Source organism: Polypterus senegalus, chromosome 4 (genome assembly GCF_016835505.1).
Source record: "Polypterus senegalus isolate Bchr_013 chromosome 4, ASM1683550v1, whole genome shotgun sequence".
NCBI lineage: Eukaryota > Metazoa > Chordata > Cladistia > Polypteriformes > Polypteridae > Polypterus > Polypterus senegalus.
Genome location: NC_053157.1, coordinates 207,848,107 through 207,862,156, shown reverse-complemented (window position 1 = coordinate 207,862,156; position 14,050 = coordinate 207,848,107). Strand labels below are relative to the sequence as shown.

Sequence of the window (14,050 nt, the reverse complement as noted above, 5' to 3'; positions counted from 1 at the left end):
ATTTGGAAGAGCAACTATTCAAAGAACCTCTCAGAGATATGTAGAGGAAGACTTAAAAGCTTACAGGTGTAAGTAACACAAGACCACCTTCCTTAGAAATCATGCCTCAAAAGACAACTCTTCTTACTGTTTCTTCTGCTTCAAGCACCAAACTGATTGTCTAATATATTGTGAAGAATTTTAGGATTCTATTATAATATTGCATCATCAGGATTCTGTCTATTATAATATTGCATCATTAGAATGCAGGCAAATGATAAAGGAGCTGCATCAGAATTCAAAACTGCAGTGGGGCTTACACTGTGATCAGACCCTGTAGTTTCATTATGTAAATACACACACACACACACACACACACACACACATATATATACATACATTATATATATATTATATTATATATATATATAATATTTTCTATATTATATTATATATATAATATTTTCTATATTATATATATATATATATATATATATATATATATATATATGCAGATTTGTGGAAGACTAATAAAAAATACAAGTTCCCCAGCTCTTTAAGGAAGTTAGAAAGGGGCACCTTGTATATATTGGATACTGCAATATCAAAGCAACTGTACTGCTGAGGAATAAGCTGCTACAAAAGAAAAAGAACAAATATTATTCACAAAGTCATTCTAGTGGGGTGTCCCTTTAAGAGAAAATGGAAACTCATCCTACTTATTGGGAGATTAATAACATAATACTGTACCTTCTCACGTGACAGATTACAAAGGCACAAATCAGTTTTGACCACATAGCCCTGGTTCTATAATCAAAATCTTGATGCATTAACAACATGCAGGAACATTAAATGCATTCCTCAATTAAAAGACACAACAATGGACCAGCTTTACCTTTTACATCTTAACTGCTTCCATCTTTTTTCTTTTTATCTTTAGTAACATATTTAAAAAGATATAATTAAAGAGACGGTAGAGCCTTCTTCACGTAAATCTATAGTATCAGCATGCTCCACTGTTAGAGCAAAAAAGTAGCTAATGGATTCTCTTCATGCTTCAAAGCTGGGGCTGTGTGATAGCTGGTGTGTATGGATGGGGAATGTTTCCCCTGGAAGCATATTGTCGCTGTACTAGAATTAAGGTGCTGAGCTTTGGCATTGGCAAATGCATGATTAATCTTTTATTTGGCATTCAGCTTGTTAATACTGAGGCAAGCATGTAGCTGTCATAGAGTTTATGCTTAGCAGAAGCAGTCTACAGGCCCGGCTTGAAGTCAGGTTTTACCCAAGCATGGCCAAGGACTACTTCTTCATTCCTTGGCTTTTTACCCAAATAAGTACACAACCCTTTCCTGTTAAGAGCATTGACTTGTTGATGGTCAAAAGAAATTAGGAAGGACTGACAGGATTATTTGCTTGTAGACTTGCTGGAATGCACAGGTACTTGCAACAAGGCAGGCGTCTGCTCCATGATGCGTACTAACAGAGTGTCTATGTACTCCTCAAGGTCACTCACTTTTGCCTTCTTCTTCTGAAGCTCCATTTTAGTTTTCTCAAGTTCTGCCTCTTTTTGAAGCAGCAGCAGAATAAGCTCATCGTGAGTCAGGTGATAATATTGAGCAGCTTTTTCTGGGAATATCTCAGCCTAAGAAAAGGAATATGGATAGAAACAAAAAAACAGTATTATTATTTAACTGCAATAGAAATTCCAATTTTACTGAATCAGAAGACAGCCTTGAAAGTATTAACTAAGACAAACATCAAATAAGGCCTGTAAAAAGCAAGCACTAGTCTCTTGGAGCAAGGAATCTACTGAGGAAGTTTCTAATGAAATCTAAATAAGGAACACTGAATTGTGGACTCACACAACAAAGCATCTTAGTTTGAAGAAGTAATCTTTTGCAGTGTGAGCTAAATGGACAGCTACTTTAGTCAGCTGCTCTGAGTCTTGCCCCTAAACACTGCAAGAGGAACGCTTCCAGGTGACATCAGCTTATCTGTCTTTGCTTCAGTCCCCACCTTTAACTGTGCAGCTTTGTCACCATAATCCACCCTTGCACAGTGCAAATCCAAAATTGCTGTGGACTCAGTTTGAAGAGCTGAGCTGTAGCAACTGCCAGTGGCCAGCTGCGAACCCACAAAACACCTGCTCAGAAGTGATCTCCTTACAGTGTACGCTAAATGGAGAACTCCTTTAGTCTGCAGCATGGAGACCGTCTCTGTACACTATGGGTGGACTGCTTCCCGGTGACATCAGGCAGATGTAAAACTGGTATAGGCTGCAGGCTGGTCTTGGTAAGGGTGTATGTAGTCGACCAATATAATGATAAACTTGGTTATTAATTTCTGAACACGTATGCATCATGTACTGGGTGATTATCAACAGAGGCTCCAAAGGATGAAAAACATAAGGAGCTGTTGACACTATATATGTATTCTAAATCAATTTTTGTTGCACTTCCTGTAGAAGTTGAAACTCATCCCTCAGCTTGGTATGTCCAACAGTGTTTTGCTCTCTCATCATTTGTTGTTCATCAAAAGTAAAACGGCTCTTGCTTTTGGCCTGACAGTGAGGAGTGGTCACAGATTGTGTGTTTTTTCTTGGCCAAATGGTGCATGACTTCATTTTGGGGTCAGAGTGTAAATTTATGGAGATGTCTTTGTCATGTGTAAATTCCCAAATGTCAGCAGTTTGTATTGTAGGCATGATGGTGCATACCTTGTAGAGTTATGTGTGGTTATGTCGCCTTTGTGTCACAGAGTTTATTGTGGTTCATGCTGGCAATGCCGCCCGCCCATGCCTGTGTTTTATTTTCGGGTCAGATATGTGGCGTAATTACTCGGCCATTGTTTTTGTATTGGCATGAATTAAGGCGCAGTACTGTGTCTTCGCTGGCCATTAAAAAAGGAGCCACAGCCGTATTTGTGGGCCACTACGGGCCAGTCCTCCAATTCATGGATCGTGTTGTGTATGTCACAGAATAAGCTGTCCATTGAGATCAAGATGAAGCCTCAAGGAGCAGGGGGCAGAAATTTCTGTGTGACAGACAAACAACCCTTAGTATTAGACAGAAAGACAGACAAAACACTAAAAAATTACAATAACATACCTCAAAAACCTTACTATAAAATGATTTTTTATTAATAGCATAGATAGTAAAACATGCATAGACTGTGAATAGCAGGTTTATAATGAATGCCTAAACTAAAGTGTGACACCCCCCTTTCTGCATACATTTTTTTAGAGACTGTCAGGTCTTAAGTCCATGACTCATCAAGATAATGAAAAGAAACACAAAAATAATTCTATGCTACATACAATTTTTAAAAAGTCAAATGTATCTTTGAGATCATGGCATAAATCACAACTAGGACTGCACGTACAAAAAAAAAACAAAATGTCAAAGAGTTCAGCATGATGGAAGTCACCAAAATTTCCCAACAAGGTTATGAAAAACTGATGAATAATTACAGGAAGTCTCTGGTTACACTTATTTCTAAGGAAGGAAATTAACTTTCACATGAGGCATATGTATCAGTATTGTAATTTACTTGTATATTTATATATCGTACATATAATCTGGTAACAGGTTTAGCTTCAGTATTTGGTTTATTTTTCTGTTGAAGAAAAAAAATTATACCTTCATAGACTTTGAAATGTCTTGACTTTCATGTTGCATCACAGGAATAGGTCTTATACTAATCAGTAAAGACCAATTTAACTATTTCACCTGTACTGCTGTAAATCAAATCTGTTCAGGTGCTTTTAGCCGTAAAAGTCATTACTGCAATAAATGAGATTTAATGTGCCTGAACAAAATGAAACTGCTGACATGTAATTAGCTGACATACAGAAAAGCAATTGATTAATTCTGCTGCAAATGTATTTAAGAATTCTGATCACTGCAAAAATAACCAAAGGAAAACATGCTAGGAAACACAATATAGAATAAGAGAGATGAACATTTCATCAAGCCTTGATCATAAATAGAAGAAATATAAAACTGTGGGGTGTAAACGCACAGAAAAGATTCTCCTTTTTTTTTTTTGAATACTGCAGCACACAGAAAGCAGCTGAAACAGCTTTTCACACCCTCACTGTGTGATGAGCTAAAGTAGGACCAAGGTCAACATTAACAACAAAGTCATTATTGTTCAAAAACAGCAAATCCTGAATGTGACTTGATGCATTTGTGGGCTTATCAACTCACAGCAAAATGGTGACAACATACCTCTTTACACTGTGTGCACAATTATTAGGCAAGTGAGTATTTTGACCATATCATCATTTTTAATGCGTATATTCCAACTCCAAGCTGTATTAACTTGAATGCTTATTGGATTTAAGCACGTCAGGTGATGTGTATTTGTGTAATGAGGGAGGGTGTGGCCTAAGGAGATCAACACCCTATATCAAGGTGTGCAGAATTATTAGGCAGCTAGTTTTCCTCGGGCAAAATGGGCCAAAAAAGAGATTTAACTGACTCTGAAAAGTCAAAAATTGTAAAAGTCTTTCAGAGGGATGCAGCACTTTTGGAATTGCTAAGATATTGGTGTGTGATCACAGAACCATCAAACATTTTGTTGCAAATAGTCAACAGGGTCGCAAGAAACGTGTTGAGAACAAAAGACGCAAATTAGCTGCCAAAGATTTGAGAAGAATCAAACGTGAAGCTACCAGGAACCCATTATCCTCCAGTACTTTCATATTCCAGAGCTGCAACCTACCTGGAGTGCCCAGAAGTACAAGGTGTTCAGTGCTCAAAGACATGGCCAAGGTAAGGAGGGCTGAAACCCAACCACCACTGAACAAGAAACATAAGTTGAAACGTCAAAACTGGGCCAAGAAATATCTGAAGACAGATTTTTTTCAAAGGTTTTATGGACCGATGAGATGAGAGTGACTCTTGATGGACCAGATGGATGGACCTGTGGATCAGTAATGGCACAGAGCTCCACTCCAACGTGGAGGTGGGGTACTGGTATGAGCTGGTATTTTTAAAGATGAGCTAGTTGGACCTTTTGCATTGAAGATGAACTCAAAATCAACTCCCAAACCTACTGCCAGTTTTTCAAGACACTTTCTTCAAACAGTGATACAGGAAAAAGACCATGATTTTTATGCAGGCCAATGCTCCATCACTTGCATCGAAGTTCTCCACTGCGTGGCCAGCCAGTAAAGGCCTTAAAGATGAAGGAATAATGACACGGCCCCCCTTCCTCATCTGACCTAAACCCTATCGAGAACTTGTGGGCACTTCTTAAACGCTAGATTTACGGGAGAAAAACAATACACCTCTCTGAAGAGTGTCTGGGAGGCTGTAGTCACTGCTCCACAAAAAGCTGATCGTCAACAGATCAAGAAACTGACAGACTCCATGAATGGAAAGGCTTATGACTGTTATTGGAAAGAAGGGTGGCTATATTGGTCATTGATTGATTGATTTATTTTTTGAAATGTCAGAGATGTTTATTTGTAAATTTTGAGGTGTTTGTTTATTATTCTCACTATAACAGATGAAAATAAACAAGTGAGATGGGAAAATTTTCATTTTTCCTTTAGTTGCATAATAAATCTGCACACTAATAGTTGCCTAATAATTGTGCGCACATATGTATTCCCCTGATGATGTTCACACTCACATTTCCGTTGTGAAACATTCAGGTTTCAGGTTTATTAACATTTTGGATTGACTGATAGCACTGTGTTTGTTCCATATTAAAATTAATCCTCAAAAATACAACTTGCCTAATAATTGTGCACACAGTGTACATTATGGCTTAGTCTGATGCATGAATGACGTAGAAGAATTAAGTTCATTTTTGAAGTGTTCTAAAACTGCCAGGGTTATAGCAATGAGTACATGTCTTACCATTTTAAGTCATATGCACTGAAACACTACATTCACATTTTTAACAAATGTAGTTTTAGTAATCAGAAAACCAAATACTGTATCCTTATCTCTCAAAACAAATTAATTTAATATAGAAAATGCAGAAAGCTTATATACTGTATTTGCAAATAGAATAAAAACAATAACAGCAATTGGCTCCAGCAGACCCCAGTGACCCTATTCGGATTCAGCTGGTTAGAAAATGGATGGATGGATGGATGGACAATAACAGCAATAATAAATAAGACAATGCAATAAAGCATAGAATTCTCTCCCGGACACAAACTATACTAATATTTGAATAATACAAAACAATTTTGTAATACAATAAAATACGCACACAAATAGAATGTACATACAGTATGTTATTTTAGTATATAAAATTTATTTAGGTGGTAAAGTGAAGTGTCATTGATGGTTCTAGGATGCAGATATATAAATATATATAAACAAATACAAACAAAAACGCAGATAAAAACAAACAAAAATTAAAATGGACAAATTTTAAATTGAAAGCTTTTGATGTGTGAATAGCAATTTACTACAGAAGTTAAATTAGCAAAAGAGTTTAATTTAGAATTTATCGGAACTTGAAGAAATGATATGTAGAAAATGTGGTTATTAAGAAATGCCTCTTTTCACTAATATGGATTGTTACAGGATTCAATGTTTTCTAGCACTTACCTTCATCACAGAAGGCTCCTAAAACAAAAGTTCTCAGTGGATCACCCTCATATGTAAAACGTGGAGGAGTTTAAAGACAGAAACTACTAAGATTCCTTTACTTTAACAATTTAATCATCTAGTTTAAAAACACAAGGGGCTTTGATGACTGCTGTCCGATTGTGATAACTATGAACAACAGGGAGCACACACAGCACCTGCGACCACATATCATTAACTCTTACCACAAGTCTATTGATGCTTTTGATTGCCAGTATATACTGTGATATTAGAGAAAGGTTTTTTCACTTGGAACAGGTAGTGATTACTTAAACATGTGAAATGTGCTCCCTGAACACGCAACAAACATTTATATATTTAATAAGTTTTTTTTAGGACACTTTTTGACTGTAGATGACAGTTCATTATAATCAAAAGCATGCTCTTTGTCGGATCAGGTTAACAAGAGCACACTCCCTACTTTGAACACTGCCTTCATGAAGCATTGGATTGTATTTAGAATTGTGACCTGTCCAATTATCCCCACCCAGTTTAAGCAAAGGATGTTTCCAGACGTATATCTGGCTTAGCAAGATATGTTTCAGTATGGGCATAATTATGCTTCTATATTCGGAATACACTATACAATAAACGAACTAGCTAATTAGTCTAAATCAACTCACTCCCACATGCCTCATGAACAGATATCCCCAAACACATTTTGCTTTTTCACATTTATTAAATTCCTTGAAGCACTAATGTGCAGGTATTACCATGTAACTGTTTTTTTAGGAGACTTGTTCTTTCACCTTCAGAACAGGGCCTCATGTACAACGGCGTGCATGTAGAATTTGTACTATAATATGACGTAAGCACAAAAGCCGAAATGTGCTTACACACAGAAATATCCAGATGCAGGAATCTGTGCGTACTCCAACTTCCGCTACATAAATCCTGATCAGCGTGAAAACTAACGCACATGCCTGCTGTCCTGCCCCAGCTCCTTCCAGAATTACGCCTCTTTGAATATGCAAATCAATATAAATTGCCCTTAACCTTCCTCTTATGTTAGCTTTCTGTTACTATCTCTTATGTTAACGTGTCAGTTTTGACCCGTGTCTTTAATCAGCCATATTACCCTCAAAACAATTATTTATCATCCAATTTTTTTTCCTTACCTCTTGGTTACTTTGTTACGCTTCCTTGTCCATTAAAATAATGTTTTTAATATTTTTGCTGTGACCTCATGAGCTTTTACTTTAACAGCATACCTCTCATTTTCAATTTTAAAAAATGATTAAATGAACCTCAAGAGAATTATTTAAATAAATAAAAGGTTGTTATGTTACCTGACTATTACTGAGGGGTATTAGAACACATCTCTTAAATAAATTTGTTATATATATTTTTTTATTATAATATTAATTACTATAGTAACATCTATGGTGTTACGGGTCAAATTTGACCCATATATATTTATTTCAAAGAAAAAGGCAAAAAAGTATTTTCAAAAATAACTTTAATATAAATGGAAAGCTAAACAAGTAAATCTCAAAATGTGGATTTGCAAGGTCAAACAAACAACGAACAATCAAGCAAATCAAACCAATAGAAATGAGGCACTAGTTCCAAAAAACGTCTTTGTGTGCAAGAACATGCATGTGCATTTAGATGCATGTGTGGCAAAAAGTGACACTTTTAGTGTGTTCTTTGCAAATATATTTTTTGCAGTAGAAGCAGAGTACGTTTGTCTTTCTTTCTTTATTGCTAGGGCAGACCTGACACCTCTTTCTTTTAGAATCAGGTGGCCTCAGTGGGGTTGTGGCTGTGGCTGTGTAGGTTGATGTTGAGGCAGTGCTGGCCGAAGAGGATGCTGGCACTGATGCTCTTTGTGTTGCTGATGGTGTGGAAGGAGTGCTATGTGAGCTCTGCAGCTGACTGACCAAGGCTGCAGCGGCTGGGTCCCGGGACACCCGTTCCCTTCGCTCAATGTGTGCCTTGACAAGGGAACTTCCTAACTCCTCAAGAAACATTTCCGCTTGTTTTTTCTGTTTGAGTTCCACCCTAGGTGAATGTGGGTCCACAACACAAATGCATTGTATACAGACACATCTAGAATGTTATAAAACACAACCATTGGCCATCTCCTGGTCATTTTCTGGCAAGTGTAGGTGGCAGTCAGCTTGTCCAGGTTGTCCACTCCACCTTTGTTTTTATTATAGTCCAAGATAATTATGGGCTTTTTGTCACTTGCTGATGACACAGCTGCATTTTTGTGAAAAGTGGACATAAGTATCACACTCCGGTGTTTTTTTGGACAATATGAAACAACCGTGGTGGTGTCTGTAAAAGCAAATTTTGAAGAAAGTGGAGCCCTGTCCTTCACCTGCAAAATTTCGGCAGGCAGCTCAGGTTTATTTTTTTTTACTGTGCCCACCATGGTAAGTTTCCACCTGAGAAGTTCTTGTCCAAGGTCATAGCTGGTAAAGAAATTGTCATATGTGATATTGTGACCCCGCAGTCCAATAGTCATATCGAGGACTACACGTTTTCCTTGATTTTTCTCAGGAATGCCACTTGCATGTTTGCCTATGTAAATCTGCAGATTCCATGCATAGCTGGTTTTTGCATCACAGGCTGCACCCACCTTTCCCAGACATCCCTGATGGGAGCAAGCTTGTCAAATTTTTCCCTAGTTTGTTTTGTTTGTTCAGGTAAGGAGACACACAGGCAAAGAGAGAAGCCCCTCAAAGTGTGTTTAAGATTTTTGTTTTGACCCAAACTATTGTTTTATAACCTTAAATTATAACTGGATCAAAACTGACCCTACCAACACAAAGGTAATAATTTTCACCAGAGCATTTTATAATTTAGTACAATTTTTTTGTTTTGTTTTGTTTTAATTTAAAAAAAAGGCACACAGTGGGAAAAAGCACGAAATGTCAACGTCAATTTTGAAATTTCCACTTTAATCATGTAGTTTATTTTGTCATTAAAGTAGAACATCATAAACTTCATCTTAAAATCATTTACTTAACCAGTTTCTCAAATCATGTCGTAATTAAAGTAGCACATTAAATGCTTTGTTTTGTATGTGATCTTCTATGTGCTCTGTGTGTGTGAATTACTACTTGCTTCTTAAACCGGCTCTCTTCCTCCGACTGGACACAGAATCCATTACATTCGCCCGCCAATGTCAATATGGTATCATATGCACGGTGGATGGCCATGTCCGTTGCAGACACTGTATAGCTGCCTCGTGGTCATGACACAAGCGTTTTAACTTTAGTCGAAATTTGCCGCTGTGTTTTTAGCTGTGTCGTTATTTTCGGTTTCTGTTTTATATTCAATATATATTGGCGCAGCCGCCCCTGCAGTCCTTGCTTTTCTTTCTCCAAGTAACAGATTGCCACACAATCAGCTCTGTAATAGATGTTAAGCCAACTGTATGCTTAGAGCACCGATTCTTCAAAACGTTTAAGGAACATTGAACTATCTTCGTAGTACATGTTTAATTATTCTATCCTTCACGCCAGTCCCAGTGAAGAATATAGATTATTTAAATGAAGTTAAAGTTTTATCTGTATAATTTAATAAACATATTTTGCTGCATTTCACCTTAAAAATGATATCGTCATCATATGTAAATACGCGCTTTATAAAGTGGCTCAGGTTGTGTAATATTACAACTGTAGTGCAAGTTTACAGTGGGGTGATTGTACTTATAAGTACAAACAGTTCTACAAGTAGCACTTGATTGAGTGCGTTTAAAGTTCTTGGGATGAAACTGTTTCTGAACCACGAGGTCCGTACAGGAAAGGCTTTGAAAGGTTTTGTCGTGGCTGAGACAGCATGTGCTTGAAGCTGTATACCGATAATTCTCTTTCTGATCAGCTGCTGCTGTGATTCCCCACTCAGATACAGTAATATAAATACACCGAGTCGTGCAGTGAGAGTAATACGGAAAAAGATGATCCACTGTGGCAACTCCTAACGGGAGCAGCTGAAAAAAGAAGAAGAAGAAGAAAGAAGGTGCAGTGAGAGTAACAACGCTAAAGCAGTTATGGTATTTGGAATACTATGGCTATTCCCTGGACCATTATATTGTTACAAATTAATTACAATCAGATGCATTACACTAATAAATAATATGCGGTTAGTTTCAGTGTATTTATAAAGCCGCGTCAGGAAAATAAGAGTAACCACACAGGAACAGTAGCACTGCTTTGACGCTGGGTGCCGCCAGTCTGCAAAACCGAGTGGAGAACTTGCATACGACAAGGTATGAGGTACCGTGGAAAAGTGTGTGGCTTTACACCAAGTGTAGGTTTTTTTTCGCGATTTGAACGAGGAAAAGTTCTTAGGCAACATTTCTGTGCGTACGGACCATTTATACAGTGGGTACGGAAAGTATTTATACCCACTTCAATTTTTCACTCTTTGTTATATTGCAGCCATTTGCTAAAATCATTTAAATAAATTTTTTTTCCTCATTAATGTACACACAGCATCCCATGTTGACAGACAAAAAAAAGAATTTTTGAAATTGTTGCAGATTTAAAAAAAAAAAAAAACTGAAATATCACATGGTCCTAAGTATTCAGACCCTTTGCTCAGTATTTAGTAGAAGCACCCTTTTGAGCTAATACAGCCATGAGTCTTCTTGGGAAAGATGCAACAAGTTTTTCACACCTGGATTTGGGGATCCTCTGCCATTCCTCCTTTCAAATCCTCTCCAGTTCTGTTAGGTTGGATGGTAAACGTTGGTGGACAGCCATTTTTAGGTCTCTCCAGAGATGCTCAATTGGGTTTAAGTCAGGGCTCTGGCTGGGCCATTCAAGAACAGTCACAGAGTTGTTGTGAAGCCACTCCTTCATTATTTTAGCTGTGTGCTTTGGGTCATTGTCTTGTTGGAAGGTAAACCTTTGGCCCAGTCTGAGGTCCTTAGCACTCTGGAGAAGGTTTTTGTCCAGGATATCCCTGTACTTGGCCGCATTCATCTTTCCCTCGATTGCAACCAGTCGTCCTGTCCCTGCAGCTGAAAAACACCCCCACAGCATGATGCTGCCACTGCCATGTTTCACTGTGGGGGCTGTATTGGACAAGTGATGAGCAGTGCCTGGTTGTCTCCACACACTGAGGAGAGGCAAGACACATGACAGCCCGCATGGAGTTTGCTAAAAGACACCTGAAGGACTCTGAGATGGTGAGAAATAAGATTCTCTGGTCTGATGAGACCAAGATAGAACTTTTTGGCCTTAATTCTAAGCGGTATGTGTGGAGACAACCAGGCACTACTAGGATGTCTAGTCACCCTGCTCATCATACCAGTTTTACACTTATAGCCAGTGTCAAACCTTTTAATCTGAATTGTTTTTTAATGAGTAAGTTTTGCAAGAAAGTTGTTACAATAGGCAGTGAACATATTACTATTGCATATTGAAGTGCAAAACATATATTAGATATTTAGTACTTCTACATTGTGTTTTAATTACTATGAGTAATTACAATGATTATTTCAAAATGTGCTTATTCTTTATTAGGTCATCAAGTTGTACAAACATTTATTTGTGATTTTTGGCTTCACACATTGTATCAGTCCCTGAATTCTCCACATAACTTGTGACTTCACCTGTTCTAAACAATATAAACTAGTAAATGGTTGGTTAAATGAATATAACATCAGAATCAAAAGAACCTTGGTTTCACTATAGCACAACTGATTTTAATATTATGTGCATCATTTGTTTTTTGAAGCTGTGGAAACAGTCTACTAGGTATTAGACAGACTTAACAATAGATCCATTAAAGGAGCTAACTTCAAATTTTAAATGGTTAAAAAAATCAACTACATGCAGTGTCTTCTTGAGCATAGTAATGACTAAGTGCTACTTTTCTGGCCCTCCCATGCCTGTTCGTTTGAATAAATACTGATAACATATTGTGTCTTTAAAACATGTTGTCTTTCTCCTCACTGCCAAGACGATACAGTGGTTTGGAACACTGGATTGCAGATGGGCCACTTCCACAAATTCTGAAATTTGAAAAACACAATACAAAAAACTGACATTCACTTTAACAATGTGCTGTTTATGTAAGGTATCAACAAATCAATTACTAAAAACTAGTATTAAATTAATGTCCAGAAGCTATTGGACTTCCTTTAGAGCGAATTCTTTAATAAAGTGGTCTAACACTGTGGAAAAATAAAGCACAGGACAGCACTAGATAAATGTAAGAGAGCAACTGCAGTCTGACAAGCAAAGGGACAAACATGCCATTAAAATATATCTGTCACCATATGGGCTTTCAGCCTCCTTTAAAGGGCTCAAAGCAATGAAGTGGTTTAGACTAAGTTCATAAAAAGCAGGACAACTGAATCTAATTCCTCAGCTTTGACTTGAAATTAAAACTTGAACAGAAAATAAAGTGTGCATACCATAAACCCACATTTAGTAACATTATTATTATCTGTGTAATCTACTATGATGTTCTGAGCTTTCATATCTGCAGTTATTTGCATAAACTAATATGTAATGTGTTAAGATCTATCCAAAGATGCCTCATGAACGACTGCCTTTCTTGCCACTGTCTGCTCATATTACCACTAACTACAGATAAATAAGAAGTGGCTGGCCACAGAGATAAAATGATTTGCCAAACACACAGGAAACTAACTGTGCAAAGACATTCAGCATATTACTGTACAATAGGCAACAAATAAACTAGAAAAACAAAAAACACTACTATCATGTTGTACCATTTCTATTTTGTAAAGAAAAGGGCAAAATTTCACATCATAATGGGCACATTTCAGTCTGGATTATCTAATCCACTACTGTCAAAAAATCTTTTAGACATTAGTAGAAAGTAGGGCTGCCATTCGATTAAAAAGATAATTATGATTAATCACACGATTAAAATGTCTAAACAACATTAATTGCATATTAATTGCAATTTATTGTATTTCCTTCAAGCATATTTTTCAATAAAGCAGAAATAACACAGTAATTCATGTCTAATACCAAACAGTTTCAATGTGAATTTCCCCTTGGGATTAATAAAGTATCTATCTATCTATCTATCTATCTATCTATCTATCTATCTATCTATCTATCTACTTGTCTATGCATATGTTGGTGCATTCCAGTTAGTTTATTGAACAGTTTTCTGTAACAGAAACAATGCCAAACAACCACCAAACACCACCCCGGGGGTTACTATATTATTTGAGAAAACCAATACGTACGGTTTAAACTGTTGTGCTGCAAGACAACATACCAACAGCACTAACATTGACACAAACAATTAAATACTAAAAATCATGGTACAACTGTTGTGCATAATCAGCCATTATAGCTTAGGTCATGGTTAAATGTGTGTTACACATGAGTCAACTCAGCTGTTACTTACAGAGGAGAAGTCATTAATTAGACTGAAAATGTGTATAGGATAGGTTTTTAGATACAAGAGGACAGAATTAAAAAAACTTTGAAGTATGAATCTGAGAGAGT

The 14,050-nt window shown here is 37.0% G+C and overlaps 1 protein-coding gene across 1 annotated transcript in view; it reads right to left on the bottom strand.

Moving 5' to 3' along the window:
* Positions 1 to 478: 478 nt before the first annotated feature.
* The window catches only part of LOC120527936, a 131,434-nt gene continuing 117,862 nt past the window's right edge, over positions 479 to 14,050 (bottom strand). The window contains exon 6 of the mRNA XM_039751908.1: positions 479 to 1,624. Within this exon, the coding sequence (XP_039607842.1) occupies positions 1,388 to 1,624 (237 nt within the window). The 3' untranslated portion in view covers positions 479 to 1,387. The remainder of the gene's footprint in view (positions 1,625 to 14,050) is intronic.